This window comes from Sinocyclocheilus grahami, unplaced genomic scaffold (genome assembly GCF_001515645.1).
Source record: "Sinocyclocheilus grahami isolate Dianchi unplaced genomic scaffold, SAMN03320097.WGS_v1.1 scaffold3.1, whole genome shotgun sequence".
In the NCBI taxonomy this organism is placed as follows: domain Eukaryota; kingdom Metazoa; phylum Chordata; class Actinopteri; order Cypriniformes; family Cyprinidae; genus Sinocyclocheilus; species Sinocyclocheilus grahami.
This window is the reverse complement of record NW_015505182.1, coordinates 2248258-2274344: the sequence shown is the minus strand read 5'-3', so window position 1 is coordinate 2274344 and position 26087 is coordinate 2248258. Positions and strand designations below refer to the sequence as shown.

Genomic DNA, 26087 nt, shown 5'->3' with positions numbered 1-26087 from the left:
CCCTTCCTAAAATATAAATATTTTCATGTATAAAAATGTTTGAGGAAAAATATTGAGTTGTTATATTGTAAAGACGATATAAAATCATGTAGTTGTTACTGTAATTAAATAGTTGGCTTTTGAATTGACATTGTGCTAAAATTGTAAAAGGAAATTAAAATATTTTCTAGAAAATACAGCATATCGGACAAAAAATGTTCTGCAAAACTGCAGCTTTTTCTTATTCTCTTGATAAAAAATAGTAGTCAATACAATATACAATGAAATAATCTTGTGATTTTATTTTATTTTTTTACCTGAATTTGGTGAGTGCTAATGTAATGTATATATTCTATCATTTTTTGTAATACTATCAATTTTCTCAATGTTTTTGAAAAAAATATTTGATCAAAAATACATATATATTATATACATAACCTAGTGAAAATAAATATACTAAAATGTATTTGAAATATATTTATTTCATTCTAAGTATACTACAAATACATTTACATATTTATTTATGTACTTAATAAAAATACCCTGCAATTGTACTTTTTGTATACTAAACTGGTATACTTAATGTCTGCTAAATTAGAACAACTAATTTTGTGCTTAATGCACTTTAATTGGGCAGAAGTAGTGCTGAAGTCCAACTAAAGATATACTGAAGGTAGGGCTGGGCGATATGGCAAAAAATTGACCTTAAAATCTCAAAATAAAAATTGCTTTTTAGAACGTTTGACCGATTCTCGATTTTTTTAAAGATTTTTAACTAGTCGACTTAAAAAAAATTAACTACAACATGACTCAAGTAACTTTTTCTTTTATTCCTCAGTTTCTAAAAAATCAAATCGTGGCAAAACATTAAATTTGAATTAATTGATCAAATCTGAAAAATTGCCCAGCCCTAACTGAAGTATATTTGACTGTGCTAAAGTGGAACTATTGCAAGTATACTTTAAGGCTCACTTTAAATATCTTGCATTTAAAGACTGATTTTATTCAAAGATCATACAATCCTCATCAATAGTGATATTAAAACACAAATTAGGCTTAATATTAAGAAATGTGCATTGTGCACAAGTAGTACTCCAAATAAAGTTTAATTATAATTTTTATATCAGTAAGTCTAGAGCGATATGTCAGTAAATATGTTAATAGATTTGAACTATGCTTGGTATGAAATAAATGTCATTTAAATATATAACTTTTTTTCTAGGGTATGTTCTCATTTGGTTTGGAATATACCGAGAGTGAGCTGTTTGAGTTGAAAACTAAGACCCCAGCAGAGTTTGGCAGCTGTCCACCTAGATCAGTTTCAGCAGACACACCAATGATTACTTACTTAAACTAGTTTGCAGCAGTCATTGTTTTACCAGGATTCTTTAAGCAACTATCCGAGGACTGTTTTGGCTCCATTGGTAGGCAGGTGCCACCCACTTAAGTCACAAAATTTGTGAAGTGGGTAATGAGGGGGGTTGGTGCCACCACAGATGACTGAGTCTCTGTCTGTTTGTTGTGCAACGCTCTGCCATTTTTAAAGGCAAAAGCCGAACATGAGCTAATCGTGGACACCACCTGCCGGATTCAGCTTGCAATCCCATTAAAGTTAAATCCTTCCTATACAGTGAAAGAGAGATTCTATTGGACTTAGATTAGCACGTACACAAAACTTGAGATCCTGACACTCATACGGATTCCATGAATGCTCTCTGCGGTTTGGATCTCTCGGTGGTGTGAGCCAAGGTCAGCCTTGAGACATTTGCTTTTCAGGAACGTGTACAGGAGATTGATGCCGCTTCATGCCAGCTGCCGTCTGAAGGTGCAACAGTAAGTCAGCAACAATTATTCACCGTGATCCACATATGAAGAGCAGATAACCACGAGTGGGATTTTGCTCAGAATAGCTGGTAATAAGACAAGTATTAAAACAAAATAGAGGCATAACAGCAACAAGGTTTAAAGATAATTATTTGTGTGGTTATTGTTAGTATATCACAGGTAAAAAAAAAAAAAAAACACACAGGGTCAAATGTCTGTGTCAACCATGTGAACGAAGTATGTCTGGACACACCTGCATGCCTACAGAACATACTTCATTAATGATCGAAATGTTCTTCATCGAATTCAGTACATACTATGAAAGAAGGATAATTCGCTGTAGTGGCAAAGAAATTATATTGCTTATATATAAAATATTAATAAAAGGAATTGTAGTATTTATTTGTTTGTTTGTATAATGTGACTTTTGTTTTTTGTTTTGTTTTGGTTTTTTCTGTTCTGTTCTGTTTTGTTTTGTTTTGATTTAAATCTGGGGCCAGTAGCATCAACTTAGCATCTATGTTAAAAGGTTAGTTCACCCAAAAATGAAAATTAGCTTGTGTTTTACTTACCCTCGAAGCATCCTAGGTGTATATGACTTTCTTCTTTCAGACGAATCCAGTCGGAGTTGTATTAAAAATTGTCCTGGCTATTCCAAGCTCTATCATTGCAGTCAGCAGGTGTTACAGTTGAACAGTCCACAAGTCGTCAAATAAAGCTTGCGCATTCATAATAAAACGTGCCGCAGACGGCTCCGGGGGATGAATAAAGGCCCCCTGTAGCGAATCCATGAGTTTTTGTAAAAAAAAATATCCATATTTCAAACATAATAAACACTTTGCTCTCACTTCCGTTATCTGTCATACGCGGGTCTGTTCCGGCGGACGTTGTATGACGTATGCACAGCGCGCGCCTCTGAGATATGCTAGTCTAGCGAGTTTGTTTAACAGGAGCAAAGGAAGCAAAGTTTCCTTACTTTAGCAAAGGAAAACCAGTCTCCTCTTGGTTTATATTGAAATCCTCTGACATTTTTCTTTGCAAATCTTTGGTTTGTCCTTCTAATTCGTGACCCGCATTTTGCTTTTTTCTTTCTCCGCCTTCGTCACTGATCACGCAACGCCGCGCATCTTACGTCATCCGCCGGAACTGCTTCAGTGTATGACAGTCAGCAGAAGTGAGAGAAAAGTGTTTTAAAATATGGATATTTTTCTTACAAAAACTCATGGATTCGCTACAGGGGGCCTTTATTCCCCCCCCAGGAGCCGTCTGCGGCACGTTTTATTATGAATGCGCAAGCTTTATTTGACGACTTGTGGACTGTTCAACTGCAACACCCGCAGACTGCAATGATAGAGCTTGGAATAGCCAGGACAATTTTTATATAAGTCCGAGTGGATTCGTCTGAAAGAAGAAAGTCATATACACCTAGGATGCTTCGAGGGTAAGTAAAACACAAGCTAATTTTTATTTTTGGGTGAACTAACCCTTTAATGCTGTGTCTTAAAGGGATAGTTCACCCAAAAATGAAAATGCTTTCATTAATTATGTTGTTCCAAACCCATAAGACCTTTGTTCATCTTCAGAACACAAATTAAGATATTTTTTATGAAATCCGAGAGCTTTCTTACCCTGCATGCAATGGACAGCAATGGAACTACCACGTTCAAGGCCCAGAAAGGTAGTAAGGACATTGTTAAAATAGCCCATTTGGCATCAGTGGTTCAACCTTAATTTTATGAAGCTACGAGAATACTTTTTGTGTGCAAAAAAAACAAAAATAACGACTTAATTCAACAATTTCTCCTCTTCTGAATGCACAGTCTTTGCCGTGCATTCATGCGAGTACCACAATGTATGCAAGTGGTGCTGCTGACGCAGGAGCTGGCGTTCTGACGTAGAACTCGGATGCGCTGCGCCTTGTTTACAAGCAGAGGAATGCACACGCATGCATCATGGTACTCTCGTGAATGGCCGTTGAAAACTGACATGGAAGAGACCAAATTGAATAAATTATGTCCTTACTACCTTTCTGGGCCTTGTCAGTTGCGTTGCTGTGTATGCAGGGTCAGAAAGCTCTCGGATTTCATCAAAACTATCTTAATTTGTGTTCCAAAAATTAATAGCCTTACAGGTATGCAACGGCATGAGGGAGAGTAATTAATGACAGAATTTAAATTTTTGAAGGAACTATCCCTTTAAGAATTAATCTGACTTACTAGCAGTTAACCAAGGCGCAATCAGTCATATATTTCACATTCAACATAGACCAATCTATGTTTTTATGTAACTGAATAAAAAAGAAGTTATTACAAATCTTAAAGAAAAAAAAGATGACTAACTTTGTAAGACTGTAAGCATTTTATGCAGCCTCTGGTTGAATTAAAACATATTTTTGCTTGTTTTCTCTCTTTCTCCTTCTCAGTTACCTTTTTTGTCTCTGTTTTTCATTCTGTCCAACCCTTTTTTTTCGAACTGTAAAAAAAAAACTTGTGACCTTGCAGCATGATAAAAAATAAAAAGAGGAACAGGACACAGCCCCCTTTGCGCTGGGCAAGAGCACCGACAACGCCACCTTCAACAGACACCACACGGGGGGAGAAAGACAGAGAGGGCGGGAAGAGAGGGATAAGTGCAGGGGGAGGGGTTGAGAGGAGCATAGAGAGAGTGACGTGGGGAGACAGAGAAAACGAGAGGGTGTTCGAGGGAAAGGAGGGAGTTAGATGGCCCAGTGGAGTGCATCGTCACGCTAGGTGAGAGGAGATCTGGCCACTGCAACAACACAGGCTTTTGGTGCTCAGGGACGAGTTTATCCTCCGCAGTTTAAGTTAGAGAGCAGACCTCCGAACGCTGCATGTTATTTGTGGCCAGCCGGGCTCAGGATGGAGCGAGAGGTACTTGTGTGTGTGTGTGTGTGTGTGTGTGTGTGTGTGTTTGCGGCTGCCTGAGCAGCATGCAGGTGTCTGGCAAAGATGACTGCAGCAGCTGTTGAGGCATGCAGCTATGTTTCTCTCTCTCTTTCGCTCATTCTCGCTCTCTTCTGTAGTCTGATGTCACTGATGTCTGATGCGGACTAGCTGGAGGACACCGGGTTGTTTGCTTACTAAGCCAAACTGACTATATAAAACTTTTGCATGATATCTGAAATCTCTGATGACCTCCAGAGTTTGACTTTACATTTCTTTATAACTTTGCTGATGGAGCTCTGATCTGTGAGCATTGATCACAGCAATGTAGTGAGCATTGATCTGCTTGTTTATTATGTTTGTCCATTAGGATGGTGACATTGAAGCAGAAACAACTGATGCAAACACATTTCACGTAGATTGGCTTCCCGACAACCATTACAGGAATTAAATGCAAGAGTAAATGGAAAAATTACATCCATTGCGCTAGAGGTTCCTTCTTGTTTAATATCTATGTATAGCAAGACGTGTTTTGTTCATCCATATCCTGATGCCAGCCTGTTCTTTTTCTGCTTTTTTTGTGCCCCCGGTGTCTTCTGGTGTGATCCAGGGAGTGTTTTTGGCTCCTGTGGCGTCCTTGGACGGTGTTTTTTTTAGTTTGGGGGAAGATAATGCAGCAATAATCATTCTTTGTGGTTATGAATTCAGCAAGATTCATTTGAGCTGGTGGTGTTTTTGCATTCATATGAGTTTCAGCTGAACTATCTTTGGATCTGCTGATGTAATTAGATTCTAAGTTTAGCCCATGTAATATGTGAACGTAGGGGTTGATCCATTCATATTTTCAACATATGCTCTGCTTTCATATATTATATAGTTGGGATGCCTCATATTTATCAATACCAAATCTGCTGATATTAGAATTTTGTTTCTTTTTATAGTATCAGTCAATTGTTTAATTTTAAATGTTAATTTTCCCTGTTTTATTATGTAGATTAAAAAATATATATATTTCACACTGTACATTATAACATTGTGATGCATAAAATCACTTGTAACATTTTAAAGGATTCATTTTAGTTTTAGGTGACTGGCCATAACATTAAAATATTTCTTATTTGTAAGTCGCTTTGGATAAAAGCGTCTGCTAAATGACTAAAAGTAAAGTAAAATATTGATATTAATACTGCTATCGATAACAGTTAGTTCGAAATAATTTATATTAGCTTTAATTGAGGACATTTAATGGGATATTTCACCTAAAATTTTAAATTCTGTCATCATTTATAGAATGTAATGACTGGTTTTGTTTTTTGTTTTGTTTTTTGTTCTGTGTTTTTTGTTTGGTTTGTTGTTTTGTTTGTTTTGTTTATGCCAGTGTTTTTTTGACCCTTTTAACGTTCAGTATATAGAGAAAATCAGTTAAACCATTTTTCAGAATGTTTTTTTTGTTATGTTCTCGAAATTAAGCCATGAAGGTTTGGAAATACATAGTTGAGTAATTGATGACCGAATTAAAATTTTTGTGTGAACTATCCCTTTTAATATCCATGCCAGTTATGCCTATATTTGTGCCTATGCTCAAACAGCCCAAAATAAGTCTGTTCTTCTGTGACATTAATAACAGCTGTGCATTTGTATAGTCATCCAACCCCGCATGACTCATCAAGTATATTTCCGACCTCTTCCTAGGGTTACACAGTCATCTTCGCTGCTGTCACACAGCATACATCTACTAGAAAACAAGGACAAACCACACAGCGTTATGATAGTCCCAGTTTGTGCTGTCACTGTGCTGTTGGGCCGAACACATTCTGACAGTCATGTGATCTGAATGATCTCTTCCGGCGCTGCTGTGTTGGTGAGTTTGACATTGGGGTTTGGTCTCCCATGTGCAATCTTGCCATTATTATGGCTGCTTTCCTCAAGGGATTCACAGGGCCATCACAAAACAAGTCTATTTCTGTCAAACAGCTCCAGCTGTGTCTAAGGGATCGCTGGTGTGTTTGGCCGTGTGATGTGAATGCGGGAATGTGAGAGCGATGGTCGCTATCAGATTGGGTGTTTTGGTTTCAGGTTGGCTGACATGTGATTCTCAGAAACAGGGCACTGTTATTCCAGATTATGATCACTGATCCGCAGATAAAACCATATCACATATGTCACCAGCCATTACGTTGTTAAGCATCATATGGAAAGCTGGTTCTAATCTTAAAGCTCTGTGGGTGGCAAATAATAACTTTATAAAAAATGGACTACGTCGTTAAACGAACTGCTTATCATGTAAAGGTCTCAAAGCCTTATATATTCTGCAGCTGTTATCCAATCTGCATTGTGCAAATATTATTTAAATGAATGCATTTTGGCACCTTGTGATGGCTGACAGCCCAGCTGTCTTGGTGCTTTAAATAACTGGCTTAAATATATAAATAACTTTGAAAATTGAGGTCAAGCAAATTAAGATTCAGCTCTGTCCTCTGTCAGCAGATGAGATATCAAACCGGTTCTTTCCTCTTAGCTCCAAATAAATGTTAAATATTTGATTATCATTGCATTTCATGGGGCCCGAGGAGTGTTTGTTGCACCCGAATTTGTCCTGTGTTTGAGTTACTGCAGGACTTAAATTAGTATTCAGGACATAAGATCTAGTCATTGGCCATGAAATATTGCAACGCTAGGCTGGTGCAGTAACAAGCAGGGGTATGTATGTACCTTCTCATCCGAATCTGCTGTGTCATGTAGGGAGCCTCTGAGGACAGAGCGTAGGGAATGAGAGACCAGGTATTTATTTATTTATTTTTGATCGGTTCTGTTTGTTTAGTTTTTTGATTACGACTCATGACCGCATTCTTTATAAAATAGGCCTACGGTATAACCCTGTGGGATATAAGGAAATAAGGCAATAAGGTAATTGTGTTATGTTTTTGAAAGAAGTCTCTTATGCTTACTAAAGCTGCCATTATTTAATCAGAAATACAGTAAAACAGTAATATTGTAAAATTAAAAGAACTGTTTTCTATTTTAATATTTTTAAAATGTAGTTTATTCCTGTGATGGCAAAGTGGATATCCATTACTCCAGTTTTCAGTGTCACATGATCCTTCAGAATTCATTCTAATATGCTGATTTGATGCTCAAGAAACATTTCCTATTATAATAAATGCTGAAAACAGTTGTGCTGCTTAATATTTCTGTGGAAACTGTGGATCCGTTCTTAGTGATTTTTCCCTAGCTCAACAAGCACCATCAATTAGAATGGGTTGAATGGTTTGCCATTGCAATTTTTTTTCTTTCTTTCTTTTAAAAGGAAAAATTTATTTTATATGTGTGGAAAATAAAACCTAACTAATAATAGATATTTTATATTATTGAAAAAATAATACATTTTAAAATTATAATATAAAAGGATTTTCAGTCTAACATTTAAATTTAATTAAATTTAATTTATATATATTTTGTGTGTGTGTTCAGAAATCTGAATTTAAAATGAATAACAAAAAAAAAATCTGCACTGTTGAGTCCTACATTGAGCCCTGTTGAGCCCTATTCTCAAAAATACCCAGATACCTAATTAAGTAGTGGTAGGAAGAGGTCTCTCATTCTTAATGTGATCAGACTTGATGTAAATACTTAATTAGTGTATTTAGCATCCAGTCAGACTAAATTGTGGGTGGTTAGTGCATAGCACTGAAACTCAGCTTACAAAAGTAATGCAGCTGTTTAGTGAATTCGTCCCAGAGTGTTTCTGCATTTGAAAGCTCAGTGGTATGATCTATTTTTGCTTTAGTGCTTATTAAAGCCACCTGTCTGGTCAGCTCTGGTGCAGTGATTCACTCTCCATGCAAAGCATTCCATGATAATCACAAACTCTAGATGATTGCTGCTGGAAAATAGTTTGTTTGGTTTATATTACAATTTTAGCAGCACTGTTATGCGTTTCACCCTGCCATTTTAGGACAAAAATTCAAATCTTGATATTGTTCTCTTGAATCTGAACAAAAGCTCACTGTTTGGATGCTGCAGATTCACTCTTGCTGTCCGCTTCAGCCCTTAAACATTCTTTTTGTTATGTAGTGAAGCGGTATGTTTATAGACGATGTCAAGATCGTTTGTAATTTGTTGCGGTGTGTTCAGTCAATCTGCAGCAGACTCTGTGATAATTGCCACTTGGCTTCACTTAGCTGAGTCTGCCTCAGAAAAAAAAGGTCTCAGGAATCCGGAGGAGGAGAATGCAGCGCCATTGTTTGTCATAACAACAAGGTGTAGGATGATGAAGGCTTGTTTGGGTTTGAGGTTTGCAGGACTTGCTAATCGCCACCTGGCTATCTTTCAACAGGAGCAAAAGGCATATTTGGAAGCCTCGTTCTTTACAAGAGAGTGGCATTTCACTAGAACTGCATCTTTGGCTAAGTCTTTGAAAACAGTTGAATGACCTTTGGAAGTGACCTTACTTCCTCATTTATCAGAATACAAATACCTGAAAGATACTAAATCACTTTCAGAATAACCAAAAACCCCACCACTAGTTTCAAAATTACACACATCAGCTTTCATTTCTCCTTAGATATGGAACTAGACAATGAGGCATTTATTCTGTGGCAAGCTCTGAAAGATTCAAAAAGTGGGTTTTAAAGGAATGGCCTCTGTGTGACTGATGGAAACACATCACTGTTTAGGAGCACGAAACTGAAAGCTGCTTTATGGGATGAGGCGTGGACAGAGTTGCAGTGTTAGCACTGCAGATGTTTGACTGTAGGGTGTGTGTGTGTGTGTGTGTGTGTGTGCCAGCATGTGCGGCTTTACATGTGAAGTTAAAGAAGCAGCTACAGGGAAGGGAGGGACGGACAGAAGCAGTTCTGCGTCTGGTTACGTCATTTCTGACAGGCCGCATTATCCAAGCTTATCGTAAGTTGCCCTGACACGCTATACCCAAGAAATTCCACATAAACAATTACTTGCCACATAAAGAGGTTATAGTTGCTGGAGATTCGAAGTTTCTATCACATGTACACCTGGGTATTTTGTCAACAGCTTTCAAATGTAAAGGCAGCGGTATATTTTAGTGTATAAATTATTTAAATATGGTGTAAATCTGTGTAAAAATGTTGCTTTCAGTACAAAATAATTGCCTTTGAAATTATTTGTCTATTTGTCTTAAGCCAAAACATTGTAAAATAATAGTGGTTCAACGGATCACAAATCTCACGGTTTGGATCACATTACGGCTTCGGATCTTTTTTCGGATTGGCAAGAAAAGAAAAATATTTCAATTTAACTTGCTTTCCATTTATTACTTAAAGCGAAGTACTTCTTTTGATACCACAGCAAATACTACTAGATTAACTAAGAAAGTTTAAACATGATTAAAGAGACAAGAGAACAGCCAGTAAAAATAACAAATACACAAATTACAAGCATAGATAAATACAACACAATATGTTACAAATAAAATAAGGTTGGTAGTATTCAAATACAGAAATGTAATAATTAGGGAAAATAACACTGCATAGTGTTCACTGTATAATTGAAATATAGATTTTTATCACAGCTGTTTTGTTGTTTGATGATCATTAATGACAGCAGCAGTATTTATAGGCTGCTGTCCCTTTAAAACCTGATGCACGGATCCGATATAATGATACACATCACATCCGATTTCTTTCTCAGCTGTTTTCATTCACTTGAGACATAACTGACTGTGTTTACCTGAATGATTGTCGAGATGGGTATTTTGTCATAATTTTATGTGTATGTGTCTGTTCAGAGGATTCAGAAGAGGATTCAGTTCGGTGTTCGCGTGTGCGCGTAGAGAACAGCGCGCGAGTAACGAATCAAATTCCCTTTCGCCTTTTCTCTCTGAAATTGTTAAAAATTCACTTACTTGTGTAAATACGAACAAATGATAAACTTATACTCTATTATGGTTAAATTTTGCAATTAATCCACAGATCACATACGTGCCGAACCGAGGGTTAAAGCGACTCCAATAACATGATATTTATCCCCTGGAATGCGAATTCTAGCAGGGAAACACTGCCAAAAAATTTGTATTTTACCCCCGGAACGCGATTTTTAACTGGGGACCCCCTCGAAACATGATTGGGCTAGTTTTGGGATAGTTTTGAGTAGCGATTGGGCGGGTTTTCTTCTGAAAACCTGGCAACCCTGGGTGGAAGTGGAGATGGAAAAAATAAGAATTCATTGAGTAATTGCTGCTGAAATATCTGCTTTGCCATCACATGAATAATTTACATGTTAGAATATATATAGCATTTTAATTTGTAATAATATTTCACAATATTACTATTTTTACTTTATTTTTAATCAAATAATCAGCCTTGGTGAGCATAAGAGGTATAGTATACTAAAAAAAACACTTTTGATATATATATATGACATTTAAATGATAGTGTAATATATATATATAAGACCCTCCAGCACAACAATTATAGAAAAGCATTATATAATAAGATGTAACTCTTCAGATATTGTGCTCACGCTATGTTTATACTCCCTTTCTTTCTGTTGCTTCTTTCTTTAGCTGTGTGTCAAATCATGGTATTATTACCTTAAGGGCACAGCGTATAATTATTGCGTTCATGCTTTTTGACTTCTCATTAATTTGAAATGCATAGTTCTTTTCTTCTACCTTATACAAGCCTGATGAGAAATCATCCGATTTTCATCAGAAGGGTGTTACGCCCAGTTATGTAAATATAGACTTCTGTGGCCTCAGTGTGGCAATATGTTGTCAACATGGGAGAAAAAGCATAGCCCAGCTTCAGTCAAGCTTGTAAAGACAGATAAAAGGTTTCTGGGATAGACAGGATTTGACCCGGAGGCCTAAGAAATTCTTACACATCCGCTTTTACAGTGGTCTCACCAGGTTATGTTTTGAACAGAAGAGGCCACAGTTCAATCTGCAGTCAACTCTCTAAAAGATATGTATTTAGTTAAACTCATATCCTTTGACTGTTACTTACAAACTATCATTTTCTGATAAATACTTTGGAAAATGTATTATGCTGCCTTCACTTATAGCTAGCCCTTAAAATGTTAGACAAATAAGTGTACTAGCATGATTAGCATACACATAACTCAGTGGCCTACAAGACAATAAGCTGTTTGACTTCTCACTGAAGATGATTTACCAATTAGAATCATATCTGATGTATAAACTATTGGGAGAGAGATGCTGGGCCACAGTGGGTATGGCTACAAACTGAAACCATGTAGAAATACAAACCAAAATAATGTCAAAATGGTTAAGACAAAAACTCTGATTGAAAGATGGAATAGATAGCTTTTATAGATTATTGTGTTAACAATTTGAGCCTGGGTAGCAAGCACAGTATTAACATGCCTTTTTTCAGTTTCATGTTAGCCTGACGAGATATGATTGTCCACACAACATAAGTGTTCTGCTATAAAACTCCAAATTATTGCTAATAAATGCAAAGATGCGTTACTAATAAGTAGGCCCGCTCAGATTCTGTGGCCACCGATTTCCACAGATGTTCATTTATTGAATATTTTGGGTAATTTGATTATGCTTTTCAGCTGAGCCTACAGTACTCTCAGTTCTGTTTAACACATTTTATCATGTTTAAATCCATTCCACAGAGCTCCACAAATTTTTTCAGTGCAAAAGGTCCACAGATTAAATGCTTTTCAACTTAACTAATGGTAAATTTAGAGTAAAGTTGCAGGTATGCAGAATAAACAGGAAATCTAATGTAGGTCATATTTACAGACCGTATGGTTTTTATAGATACATGGTTTTATTGATGTTTATAGAGAATTTGAAACTGGTTCTAGAACAGTATAAGCAGTGAGCAGCAGTGTTGTGTTGCGTATCTGTATTGGTATGCATGGACGGCCCTACACGTCTGCTGAATGCCCCTTGTAAAGGTTACTCTCGACAGCTCCCAGATGTGCTACACTATTTGTATAATTGCAAATGTTGCATGAGACCACCTCAGCAGGTAACTCAAGTAAACTAGTTTGGAATTTATAACAAAATGTGCGTTTTATAGGAGTTTGTTAACCAATTGCTGTGCTTGAATTTTACAGGGATCGGTTTATGTCAAGCTATTATCTTTTATAAGAATGTACTTGAAAACAGAAAATGAACCGTTTTGCCAGGGGTGCCAGAACATATAGGTCAGTGTTCTCATCTAATGTTTTTTTTTTCTTTGTTAAAGTGTCGTAAAGTCCCAATCTGTTCTTATATTTTTCACTGGAGATATCAAATCACATATTCTGATGTTTATAAGCCACCATAAATATTTATTCACAGTGTAATGTGATCAGTCTAATCATTCCTTGACTTTATGCTTGCATTGAAATGCAATGTTTCACACCGTAACATTTTCATTCTTTTATGCGACTGTAGTGGAAGGGCTGCATGTAACAAAATGACACAAATTGTGTTGTTTTGTTGTGCCCTGACCTTGAAATTGCAAATGAATTCATCAGCAGGAGAAGGAGAATTAGGCCTTCTGGTCATCTCTTGTCTGGGATCTGTTTATGATTGGAAATTGTTTAGATGGATATGTAGATACGGTTGCTTCTCATGCCACAGGACAAGATGATGGTAAAATAACATTTGGTGTAGAAAATTTCCATCATTCAAAATGTTGATTTTCAATATGGCTCTTACAAACATTAATGATGGCAACCATAGTATTTTGGTTACCATGATAAACTTTAGTAAGAATTACGTGCAGGAACAGTTCTGAATCATTGCATTCAAAAAAGGGAAGTTCCACATGTCAGGTCTGTAATCCTTTATAAATGTTTAAGAGATGAAATGGTATCAAAGTTTCTCTGAGCAGTGAGCTCTCAAATTGAAACCACTCCAGCCCTTCTCACATTTCATACCACATTCTTACCTATTGAGAAAAAATGACTTTGACATGCGCCTTGAAGTTCTCACAAAGGTCCGTGTGTGAAACTTCCCACATGTGCGAGTGAAATCGATCATTTGATCTGCCGCACGTTCTGAGCCCTGGGATCGTTGGAGAATGGATGGCTGTATAAATTTCTCCCCCACTGACACGGGACATTATTGTAAAGAAATATTCAGTGTCATCTCCTTTGTATGAACACAGAGCGATGAAAACGATTCACTCTCTTTTTGTATTAGAAATAATTACTGAGACAGTCAGGTTTAGATGAATCCACAGAGGATTTAACAAAGGCTCAATGGCCCACCTGTGTAAGATTTATTCATAACTCACTGTCTGTTTTAGACTTTTGGAAAGTAAAAAAAAGTATTTTTTCCTCCATAATTCATCATAAATATGTTTAGTTGGACTGCAAAATGATTAATCGCAAATAAAAGTTTGTTTGCATACTATATGTGTGTGTACTGTGTATATTTATTATGTATATATAAATATACACAAACATGTGTATATTTTTAAAAAAATATTTGTATGTATATATATATATATATATATATATTTCTACTTGCTAAATATTTTATATATAAATCTAACATATTTTTACTTATTTTATACAGTACATGTATGTGTGTATTTATATACAAAATAAATATACATAGTACACACACTTATAGTATGTAAACAAACTTATTTTGAATGCAATTAATCGTTTTGCAGCCCTAATGTTTAGTAAAGCTAGATATTATTGTTAATATTGAGATACTGTTGTTAATATTTTAAATCCAATTTATTTATTTATTTTAGTTAAAGTTTTAGTAATTTTGTTGTTGTTTTTTGTCATTTTTATTAGGTTATTTAATTTTAAATATGTCTGTATAGTTTATTTCATTTTTTAGTACCTCAACTAAACAAAAATGAGAAATGCTTTGGCAATTAGCAAACTTGTTTTATATTTTATTTCAATTAGTTTTTTTTTTCAAGCAATGAAGACTTTTTTAAGGGTTTTAGTTTACAGTAATAACACTGGCTAGATTGCATTTGCAAACACAAGCATTCCATATGTTGCATTATAATGAGAAAATATGATTATTTGTCACAGGATATCCAGCACAGTTTCACATTCACTCTGACTTGAAATCACCCTCAATTCAGAGAAAGCAATCAGCTGTGTCACAGGCACCACTCCCTTCCTTTAAACCTCAACACACACACAGCACTTCCTCATAACCACTGCCTGCGCCCTCCTCAGCAGAGCAGGAACACACAACAAGATAGGACAGACGGCAGAGACATTACCTGGTGCCACTGCTAATGCTGTGATTGGAGCAGACGGCAGCTTTGGGAGGTGCTGGTTGCCTCTTAATGCCCTGCGTGTGTGTAGCCTATGGCAAAGGAATTCATAGGAAAGGAATAGAAGCGGTGCCCACATTTTTGGTGGCCTCCAGTAAAGGAAATCCAAGCGAGAGAGAGATTTTGACAGCTGGTGTTTTACCTTCAGATGGGTAGGATATGCACTTTTATTGTTGTTAGATTTGAGGATGTTTGGCAGCGTGTGATTTGTGTCTGTTGTTCTTTCAGCTAGTTTTGCATTTAGCCATGACATATCACTAGCACATTTAGCAAACTACAAATAGCCCTTACTTATTTTATTTTTTTTGCAGCATAATTACAGATGAAGTGAAACAGAGAGTTCACAGCGTGTGAAAGGGTGATATTTTGCTGTGCCTGAGTTAATAAAACGACCTTGATGCTGGACTAGAGAGAGACTTAGATCTGATTGTGCCAGTTGCCCTTGTACCGGCAACATGTCTCTCACTGTGATGAGATGGGACTTGTCTGGTCACTACCCATCAATCAAGGTGCCTAAAGAGACAAACATGCACAGATGAACCTTTGCTGTCATTTAGGAATGGGGATATAATTTCTTTGATTTTTGATCTGATGAATATACTATACTATCAAGGCTAATATTGCTCATATAGATACCTATACCTCCACTGAATAGACGTTTTTGTGTTTTGAGGGCAAAATTAGTAATTAATAGACACTGAACATTAAAAAGCCATTGTTAGCATTATATAGGCCAAAACTGTGAATTATACACATAGTGTATCACATTATCACTCAAAAGTTTGCGATCAGTAATATCAAAAGTGACAATAAAGACCTTCACATTCTTGTAAAACATTTCTATTTTAAATTATAGCTTTACTTTTGAATTTTATTCATCATTGAATCCTGAAAAAATTTTACAGTTGTCAATACAACTTTTCAGAACTGTTTTAAACATTGAAAATCGGCGTATTAGAATGATTTCTGAAGGATCATGTGACATTAAAGACTGGAATAATGGTTGCTGAAGATTCAGCTTTGCCATTACAGAAATAAATTACATTTCAAAATATATTAAAATAGAAAATTTGATCAATTAAATGCAGCCTTGGTGAGACGTCATTCAATTTTTTTACGGTAGTGTGCAATGAATATACATACAACTCAGAGTGTTTTCCATTTATTAACAGCATTTAATCAGTGGTTGAACAACTTAAAGTTTAAAATTTTTATTTAACAGCATTAAACTATTAGCTTATAAAAATGTCATACTTAACTTAAATACTTAAGTAAAATACTTCAATACTACACTGCTTTCTGTATTTGAATATTGTATGTTCTTGTATGTGTATGTTCGTTCAAAGCCATTTTCATGCTAAATAAAAGTATCGTTAGTAAATCATTAGTTTAGGAAAAACACCAAGAATCAATATTTGTATGTGGGAATCAATTCTTTTGATGCAACATTAATACTGATATTTGAACTTTGATGATTTGTTCATTCCTTAGTACTGGTGCAGCCTGGCTGTGCCTGTTCCTTAGTTCCTTCTGTCTACTTCCTTTATCGACCCAAAGATGGCAGCCTGAGGGTCATGTGTCAGACAGCTGAATGAAGTCTCAGGCTGTCACAGACAGCCCACTCTTACATACCTGTCATCCTTGGGGCAATCTAGAGAGCCGAGTTTGAGACTTTGACAGCTGCTAGGCAGATCTCTGGCTCTAGATGGCGCTACGCTGTCCCTGCCGCACTGGAGAGAGCAGACAGGGAGGATAACAGACACATCCTCCAAACTCTTTGTTTATTTAGACTCAAACTCAGCGGTCATTTTGGACAAGAGGGAATGTCTGGGGCCTGATCATGTCTGAGCATGCTGAAACTGCCCGGCCTGTTTGTTTGTCTGTTTGTGCTTGAGCAACAGAATCGCTCGTGTCGTTATTCACACATGTCTCTAGATACGTCGCAAGTACAGCGATTAGAAAAATCAAAGGCTCTCATTTCCTGTTGCTTTTTAAACAAGTAACAAAATATAGAGTTATCCATAAATGGCTTTTAGCTACAGCTGTGAAATTGCTTGTTCTACTTTATCAAGCATTTCCTTAATTTGGAAAGAGTTTTCGTGTGGTTTCCAACACGTACCATTGAGATGTTTGAAAACTACTGTACTGCATCCAACAAAATCTTAAGATCTTAACCTGTATAGGAAAGACTTCATTTGGAAGGCTTCTTGAACAATCCAAATTCAAAGCCTCGTCCTCCAAACCTCCTAATAGGCCCGAACTAAGCAGTGCTGTTTTTGTATGTTGCAAAAAAAATTATTTGTCATTACTGTCATTATTTAAATTTGTAAATTTAAACCAGTAACTTGGGAGACTTTTTGACTGATTCATTGTTGAAATTGTCAACATGTTTTAATACCAATAAAAGCACTTGTTTGACTCTTTCAAAGTAGTAATAATCAATAATTGATGGTTTATTATCTTTTTTTTCTAATTTGTTTGATCGTTTTGTGGATTGCAACATCATTTGGCAAAAGGCAAACCCACTGCAGGTTTCCTTATTATTAAAGACGTTACCTAGACTTTAAGCGACACAGTCATTAACATTATTTAGTCTAATGTGACTAATCTGAATGTTCCTATCAGGCAATGTGAAAAGCATGTTTGTCATTAGTCGATGACTGAGGCACTAGCTCTGAGCTTAGAAGACACAAAATCGAGCCTGTGGGGTGTTACAGGCTTAACGTCATTTGCCACATTTGTTGTATTGTCACTGCTGGATGGCATGGAGAGGTAAATGGAACCGCACAATTCCATCCCATGAAGCAGCTCTCAAGCATGGTGAAGATGTGAAAGGGCAATGCCTTTAAAAAACACCTGACCCTAACTGACCCTCCAAAACGAACCGCATTTCCACTGCGGGGAAGCTATTTGCTCTTTCAGTCAGGATGCAGGAAGCAGAAGTGGTTGTTTTACATCGGATGGAGGGAGTGCAACAGTGCAATAATTAATCCATCACAAAGACCCGCGCGGGGAGACGGTGATGGAGGACCACACGTGGACAGGATCCCTCAGATTAGAGATTAGGCCTGTGAGAGAAGCCAAAAGCATGTTTAAGCTTCACTATGGCGTATGGGGGGGAAGGGATGGCAAATATAGATGGAGGTAAACTTCCCCCATTCGAACATGCGTGTTTACATATTCTTATATGGACAGTGTTAATCAAATTTGTTTGCAGACTTTATCAACTAAACAGGAAATGGTTTTCTGTCAATCAGGAGTGAGTTGGACCTTGCTCCATTTAAGTTGTAGATTAATATTGAGTCAGTCTGGATAGAACATTAGCTGTGGAAGAATGAACAGTATTTGCTGATAAACAACTAGATATGCAATTAACTGGAGTTTACTAGTCCACCACTGCCCTTAAGACAGGAAGATGACTTGTTTTTCTGTTTGATCAGGTTTAAGAAGGGTGCAAGGAGCACTTAACCCAAAGAGGCTTAATGTTCTCTAAATTACAGCTGAAACTAAAGGCAAACATGTCTGCGTCTCAGTGCTGGGGCGGCTGCCGGGTGGATGGCCGATGCCATGTAATTATGTGTACATGAAATGATGGTAATGTGCATTGCAAACCCACGTTAAGAGGCTTGGAATGGTCATTGAAATCTGTCTGTACTATTTCGTGATTGTTGTTATTGTTTTGAAGCTCTATAGATTACAGAGTGGTTTGTTACCTAAAGACACTAGTCTGTAGATTCCTGATTTCACATCAAAACACTGAGAGGGATTGTTCAACCAAAAAAAATAAAAATAAGGCATCATTTACTCACCCTTATGTTGACTTTCTTCTTTGGAACAGAAAAGGAGAAATTTTGAAGAATGTCTTGGTTGCTCTTGGACATTTAGATCTGGGCTGTCAATATTCACTTGTAAAAGAGAGATTATTATATTATATTATATTATCATGTTTATTATATGTAAACTAGAATGCATTCTTCCAAGTTTTTCTTTTTGTGTTTTACTGAGAATGACAATGACATAAGTAATAAAAACAGAACTATCCCTTTAAGAATGGATCACAAAGTAACTATCGAAGGAAAGGAAATTAATTCATTATCCATAGTGGAGATAACATGTAATTTCACACCAAAATCCACTGCAGAATAACATTGGGGATTTGTGTCACTGTATACAGATTTCAACAATGAGGTTTTTTCCAGACAGACGCAACTGAAGTCAGAGATTATGCTGTTCAGTGACCTCAGCCTGTAATTTAATTCACACTTGTACTGTAGATTCACTAGGTTTTGTTTCTAAGGAATCAGTGATTGAGCTAACAGGGGAAAAAATCAGTCCAGCTCTTTTCAAATATGCTGTATGCCTTTTCCATATTCATCTGATGGAAATGAATTTGTTCCATGGATTGAAGATGAGAATGAAGTCAGACCTGGAATGACACATTGTGAATCCTGTCTTTCGAGTTCATGTCAGCCCAGACTGCAGGCTGAGAATAGCAATGAAAGAATAAACGACAGCTGGATGAGAAAAAGCAAGAATAAAAAGGAGCCGTTCATTGAAACTTTAATAGAAATATATAATAAAAATAATAATAATAGTATTAAAAACTGTATTCATCAGTAGGTGGCATCAACTGACTGTCTTTACAAGTGAGTCATTGAATCATTCCCATTAAGTCAAGTCAAGTCACCTTTATTTATATAGCGCTTTTAACAATACAGATTGTGACAAAGCAACTGAACAGTATTAATTAGGAAAATAGTGTCAATAATGCAAAATGACAATAGTAAACACTCATTTTTCAGTTAAAGACAGTTCATCATTGAATTCAGTGATGTCAACATCCAGCTTAGTTCAGTTTAAATAATATCTTTGCAATTATGTCAACGATAACGCTGGAAATGAAGTGTCCCCAACTAAGCAAGCCAGAGGCGACAGCGGCAAGGAACCAAAACTCCATCAGTGACAGAATGGAGAAAAAACCTTAGGAGAAACCAGGCTCAGTCGGGGGGCCAGTTCTCCTCTGACCAGACGAACCAGCAGTACAGAAAAATCAATATAAGACATAATAAAACAGACGATGAATAATAAATGTTTTCCATGGCCATTGTGGTGTTTTAGCCTCAGTTCCGGCTAATAGAGTGACAGATAAGTGGACCTAGAACCAAATTAATAAATTAGTCACGCTGTTTTCCTTGAAGCCTTACTCTGACAGGAAAGATTTTATTGCTCCCCAAGCCTTTTAGCATTAAAAGATTTGAGGACCTCAGTAATGAACTCTGTCAGGTGGCTCTAAAAGCACTAAGTCACAGTGACCTCCCGCTTCGTACAAGCTACAGAAAAGTGTAATAGGCTTTTGCCTCACTGACTTCAACTGCATTCATTTGTACTTACAAAATAGCAATTCATCAGTTTAGTGATGTTTCGCTATGTGTCCATCCCATTCGGGAGTGAGTCATGCACTCTTGAACACATGACTCCTCTGACTCATTAGATGTCCTGTCCTCATAGATGCTTTTATTTATTCCTTGTGTGCCGAGACATTACCAAACTGGCTTGCGTGATCCATAAGGACATGATCAGTTTTCAGCTTCCTGCTGTGATTCTTCCCTCATTGCTGCTTTACACTTTAGAGCTGAAGATCTTTGACGAAGAGCACATGTACATCTTGAGGCTACCATTGAAGAACAGATGTTAATAAGGCTGTCTGAACCCCTTTGGTCCAGTTTCAACCTGTTTTAGTCTTCCTTTAGGGATTCTTCGTTCAGGAAGAGAGCAAGGAACAGGAAATAAGAGAGGCCCTCACTAGAGAACAGCTTTGAGCCTTTACTCTAATTAGAGAACATAATTTCTCGACCGTTAGACACCAAACTCCAAGATGTTACCACCTGGAAGCTATTCGTGTTGTTTTTTTTTTCTTTTCTCTTTTTGATGAGACTCCTAAAACCACGCTAGTCTACATTGAGAGGTTATTTTCTCTGACCCCACAGACACTCTAAACTGCACACTCGGGCGGGCGATAGCATCTGGGCTTTGCCTGAGCGACGCCCATTGTTTAGGTAATGATGTCAGAAAGGAAATGCGTAAGCCAGGCCGCCCTCCTTATGTAAGTAGACGGAGGAGGCAAAAGAGGGATTATAGAGATGTTATTCAAACCGTTAGTTATAAATACAGCTGTGTGTGTTTTTAGACCTCTTTTACAAGACAACAGAGCCTTGTCTGTAAAAAAGGCATCAACCGGACAACGTTTTTGACATTTTGATGCACTTTAGACCGTTTTTAGGTGTTCTACCTAATAGGTTTTTTATATTTGAAGGGAGAATGTACTCATTCTCATGTCGTTCCAAACTTTTTGGAGTTTGATTCTTGTGTGGAATGCAAAAGCAGATATTTTGAAAAGCATCTCAGTGTTTTTTGTTTTTTTTCTTTTGAAAACCTGACAATGAAAGTCAGTGGGGTTCAGTGTTGTTTTAGAACCCTTTGGCTTTCATTGTATGGACAAAAACAGTTGTCTTTTGTGTTCCACAAAGAAAAGAAAGGGTTTGGAATGACATGAGGGTGTGTAAATGATGACAGTTTTATTTTTGGGGTGAACTATGCCTCTAAGGAATTATTTTCTAATTAGAAATCCACACAGCTGCTTTAATCCATATCATTAGCACTCACCAAATACAACGTTGGGTTGTGACTTTCTTCAGGTTCCATCATTAATGTGACGGAGCAGAGTTAAGAGTGCTTTTTGGCTACACTTCTCCAGGCCAGTCTGGAGCGTGTGTGCGACACGTTACAAGCTCATATTACTGCAGCCGTTGAAACCTGAGAGAGAGCAGGACTTCCTCCATCCAATCCGTCCAGTTTTAGTCCATCCTGCGATCGTGCTATTTATTTATAGACTGACATCCTTTTGTCATTCCAGAGGGGCTTCCCGATCCCTTCATGGCTTTCCAGCCTACGTTCTTTTGGCTCTGTTGCTCCAGACTCGGCGGGCCGGCCCGTTCCCTCCTCTTTGGGTCGGGCTGGTCGTTTATATTCCCGCCATCATGTAATTAGTTTTCCGGACTGTGGAATTCCCTCCCTTCTCTGCACACCCCTCAGAGCACCCCTTCCACAAAGTCAGAGGGAAAAAAAGAGAGAAGGAAAGAGCGCACGCAACGGAGAGGGTGAGGATTTAGTGGTCTTTAGTCAGACTGAGAGCGTGCCTCTTTTTCCTATGAGATGGCTTTGCCTGGCGAGGAGATGGGCAGCCACAGGCCAAAGGGATGTTGATGTTTGTAGGGATCAGAGATCGACATGTGGTGTTTGCACTGCGCTTCAGACAGAAGCCAGTCTCTGCTGGAACTGGGGAGCTGGTAAGATTTCAGTGTGTGTGTGTGTGTGTGTGTGTGTGTGTTCAAGAATATGTTTAGAAGTGGAAATAAGTTTTAAGTGTGTTTCTACTGTGTTCGTACACATTGGGATGGGGTGTATAGTTGTATCTGGGTGTGTTTTTGAGTAGATCACAGATGTTTTATGAGACTTCCAGCTCTGTGGCTCTTTGTTTCATTTACCTGCTTTGAATTATGGGGGATCTTCCTCTATTGCGCAAACCCCTCCATTGCTGCTCTGAGTGCACTTCTGCTTCTAGTTGTGCGGTAGAGTGATGTTTCAGTTAATCTTGTGCCGGATAGACGCGTTTATATCCATGTAATTTTTGTGAAAATTTGCTTTAATGCCATTCCAGATTTTTCCTTTTCTGTTTTTCTTTTTGTCATTGATGACCTCTATCCATCACTGATTGTAAAAGCGGATTGTATTAGTCAAAGTTATAACAAGAATAACTGTTTTAGTGAGGTCTCTACATCAACCATTCTGCATGCTTTTATTGCTAATGAATGAAGTATTTGTGTGAGTGTTAGTTTTTCGGCTGTATATTTTCTTAACTTGGTCATGGGAAGGTGTCATAGTGGCACTGCCAACAAAACGATTTGATCTTATAAATCAAAACAAATAGAGAGGTATATGTATATTAGTAGATCATCCCCATTGAAATTCATGCAATACCAGAATAAGCTTGGTGATGTTAGTAAAACAAGCTTTATTTGAACAATGAGTGCTTTATGCGAAATGCCAGAGCATTTGCCAGTCATCTACAGGGCTGCATTTATGCAACGTGCCACGCTTGTGAATGCAGCTTGTCTGGTCCTCTATTGCTCTCAAACCTGGATTTAAAGCACTAAACATGGCATGTGAGGGTCTTAAAGATCTGCACTAGAACATTATATGCAAATATAGCTGCACAAATACCGATCAATGACAGTGAAAAGTATATGTGCGCGTAATTCAGTGGAAACACACCATCTGTAATTTTGACAGCTTCTTCTGCCCCCTCAAAGCCTGAGAACCTAAGGTTGTTTGGGGTCAGTAAGATTTTTCCTTTAAATGAAATACATGTTTAACATTCAGAATGTTACAAAAGATTTATGTAAGTGATTCACTGTTCATTTGAACTTTCCATTTACCAAAAGATTCACAATATTTCCACAAAACTATTAAGCAGCACAACTGTTTTCGACAATTATTACAATAAGCAGATTAGAATGTTTTCTGAAGGATGTTTTTAGGACTGTTGATTTTGTGATTGGACTGTTTTTACTGTGTTGTTGTTTAAATTAATGCGGCCTTGGTAAGCGTAAGAGACTATTATCATAATATATAATATAAAGCCTATATTATTATATATACAAAATATATCTTTATTACATCAGTTTCTTGTTCAAAGCTGTTTGAGGACATTTTCTGGTGTAGTGTGATTTAGTGTAACCTCTGTTAACAGCACAGCATCACCTTTTTTTGCAAGCATGGCAAAATAATAAACAAAATGTTTTTTGTCTATAAAAGCATTTACTGTTTTAACTGTCTAATCTTAAACATACTGCATAAAGAAAAACTGAAGTCAGTTGTCAGGATGGCAGTAAAACCTTCAGAGCTCGGTTTAGGTTTAGGACATGAAAAAGACTCCAAAATCAGCACCCGAGAGTTCAAATGAAATGTGGTTTAGTTAGTGAAATGAAAATGAGCTTATTATTTTACCTTGTTAGACTCAGCATCTGCACCTCAGCTTCACAGTCAATTAGATGAAGTATGAGGTTAAATAAGCTCAGCAGAAATTGTTACCTAAAAAGGAAGGGGGAAAAAAGCGTAATCGTAGACTCTTCAGAGGAATGAAATGTAAATAAAATGCAGTTCAACCAGATGTACTTTAACTCATGGGAATTGTAGATGATTGAAATTCCCAGTGATTAGTTCCTCTTATATCAGCATGTTGTGAGTCAAAAGTTTCTTGGCTTTGAGTTTCAAACAAGTAATTTATCACTATAAGATAGAGGCCTTCTTTCGGGGGTCTCATTTAGGTGAACTCCAAAGGGAAGAGCAAGAGACGGTGCGTTTCATCTTCTGTCAGATCTTAACACTTCACCATCTTGTTAGCACTTGTGTTCTCTTACCCTTGTCAGAACTTCCCACATCTCTCTAAGCTGGACGTGACTGAAGCCCAAACTGGTTCTATAGGGACACCTCATCTTGCTGTCTAATAAGACCCTCTGGAAAATATAGAACTTGGCCAGCTGTCTTGAGTTATGGATTTGAGCTCCAGTTGTTTCCACACTTCACTTGGTTGGATAAAAGTGTGAAAAACTTGTTGCATCTTTCCCAACAAGACTCATGGCTGTATTAGATCAAAAGGGTGTTTCTACTAAATACTGAGCAAAGGGTCTGAATACTTAGGACCATGTGTTATTTCAGTTTTTCTTTTTTAATAAATCTGCATAAATGTCAACAATTCTGTGTTTTTCTGTCAATATGGGGTGCTGTGTGTACATTAATGAGGAAAAAAAATTAACTTAAATGATTTTAGCAAATGGCTGCAATATAACAAAGAGTGAAAAATTTAAGGGGGTCTGAATACTTTCCGTACCCACTGTATATGCTGTAAACCACATTTGGGTGTTATAAAATAAAGATATTTTGTTAAAGTAATAGTTAAGCCAAAAATGAAAGTTACGACATCACCCTCAAACTGAATTTTTTACTTTGGGTGAGCTATCCCTTTAAAGTAAGCTGAATTTTCCAAATGCATATTGGTGCCCCTAGTGGTCTGTTTTATTACAGGAAATTTTTGGAATGAAGCAATAAAGAAAGTTACAATTTGACAGAGTTGGAAGCTAATCTGTGTCCATTTTAACAATGAACCCATTTCTAATTAGTGTTTTGAGCATTAGCTTATAGATTTAAGAGCGCAGTCCTCGGCTCAATTAAAGCAGGCTTTCTTCCTTGTTAAATTCAATTTGCTATAGCGTTCACAGTCTTATAAAATAACACAAGGCAGAAAATTAAAATGAGAGCTGGATTGCCCACTCATTCAGCTTTAACCCGCCTTGAACATTTAGCCCATTGTGTTGCTCTGAGATGAATAGATGTCCTCCATTTTAGAAAGGTGTTCATTTTTCCCCCACACCATCACTGTGATGATCACTAAACACGTCCAAGTATTTATTTTCTTATATTTTTCATTGAATCTATTCACAGACCTGTCATCCGGCATCCTCATAGGATTTTATATCGCTTGTGTTCACAATAATTGCGACTTTTTCAGACACCATCATCTATCACAGTTTAGGGAGAGTCAGGCTTTGAAAATACCCTGGCACTCCTCAGAGAGATGAGAAGGCAACCAAACAAAATAAAAATTGTATTTGCTGCCACCCTTCAAAGGACCCGCTGAGAGCTCTTTCAGGAGACATCAGGCGTCAGACACGGAAAGTCATTCCAGCCGGGTGGCCTCAGTGCAGAGATGTGGGGAAATTAGCTGCCAAATTCATCATCTGAATTACCTTGCGTTGTGTTTTCATGTAACGTACAATCACATGTAACAAGACATGATCATCTTCCTTTATTACCAAACACTGTGGGAAGATTGGGATTGTTTATGTGTGCATGTAGGAATGCGTGAAAAAAGGCCATTGCATTAACCTTTAAATCTATATATAACCTCCTACTTTACCCATCTTGCCCTCTCATTAGCTCTGTCCTTCAGAGCAGCAGGTGGGCTTTATGTGTGTTCATTGGCACTCAGAGACACCTCAATGTG

At 37.2% G+C, this 26087-nt stretch overlaps 1 protein-coding gene across 8 annotated transcripts in view; it reads left to right on the top strand.

Moving 5' to 3' along the window:
* Window positions 1–26087, top strand: part of LOC107566873 (IQ motif and SEC7 domain-containing protein 1-like) — a 224830-nt gene that overhangs the window by 174478 nt on the left and 24265 nt on the right. Inside the window, exon 1 of one of the 8 annotated variants that reach the window (XM_016252603.1) lies at window positions 1628–1812. The exons of 5 other annotated variants lie outside the window; for them this stretch is intronic. In XM_016252603.1, the coding sequence (XP_016108089.1) occupies window positions 1688–1812 (125 nt within the window). In that variant the 5' untranslated portion in view covers window positions 1628–1687. Of the gene's footprint in view, window positions 1–1627; window positions 1813–14838; window positions 15118–21903; window positions 22312–26087 lie in introns of those variants that run through there. 2 more of the 8 variants (XM_016252535.1, XM_016252744.1) reach the window with 2 other exon arrangements.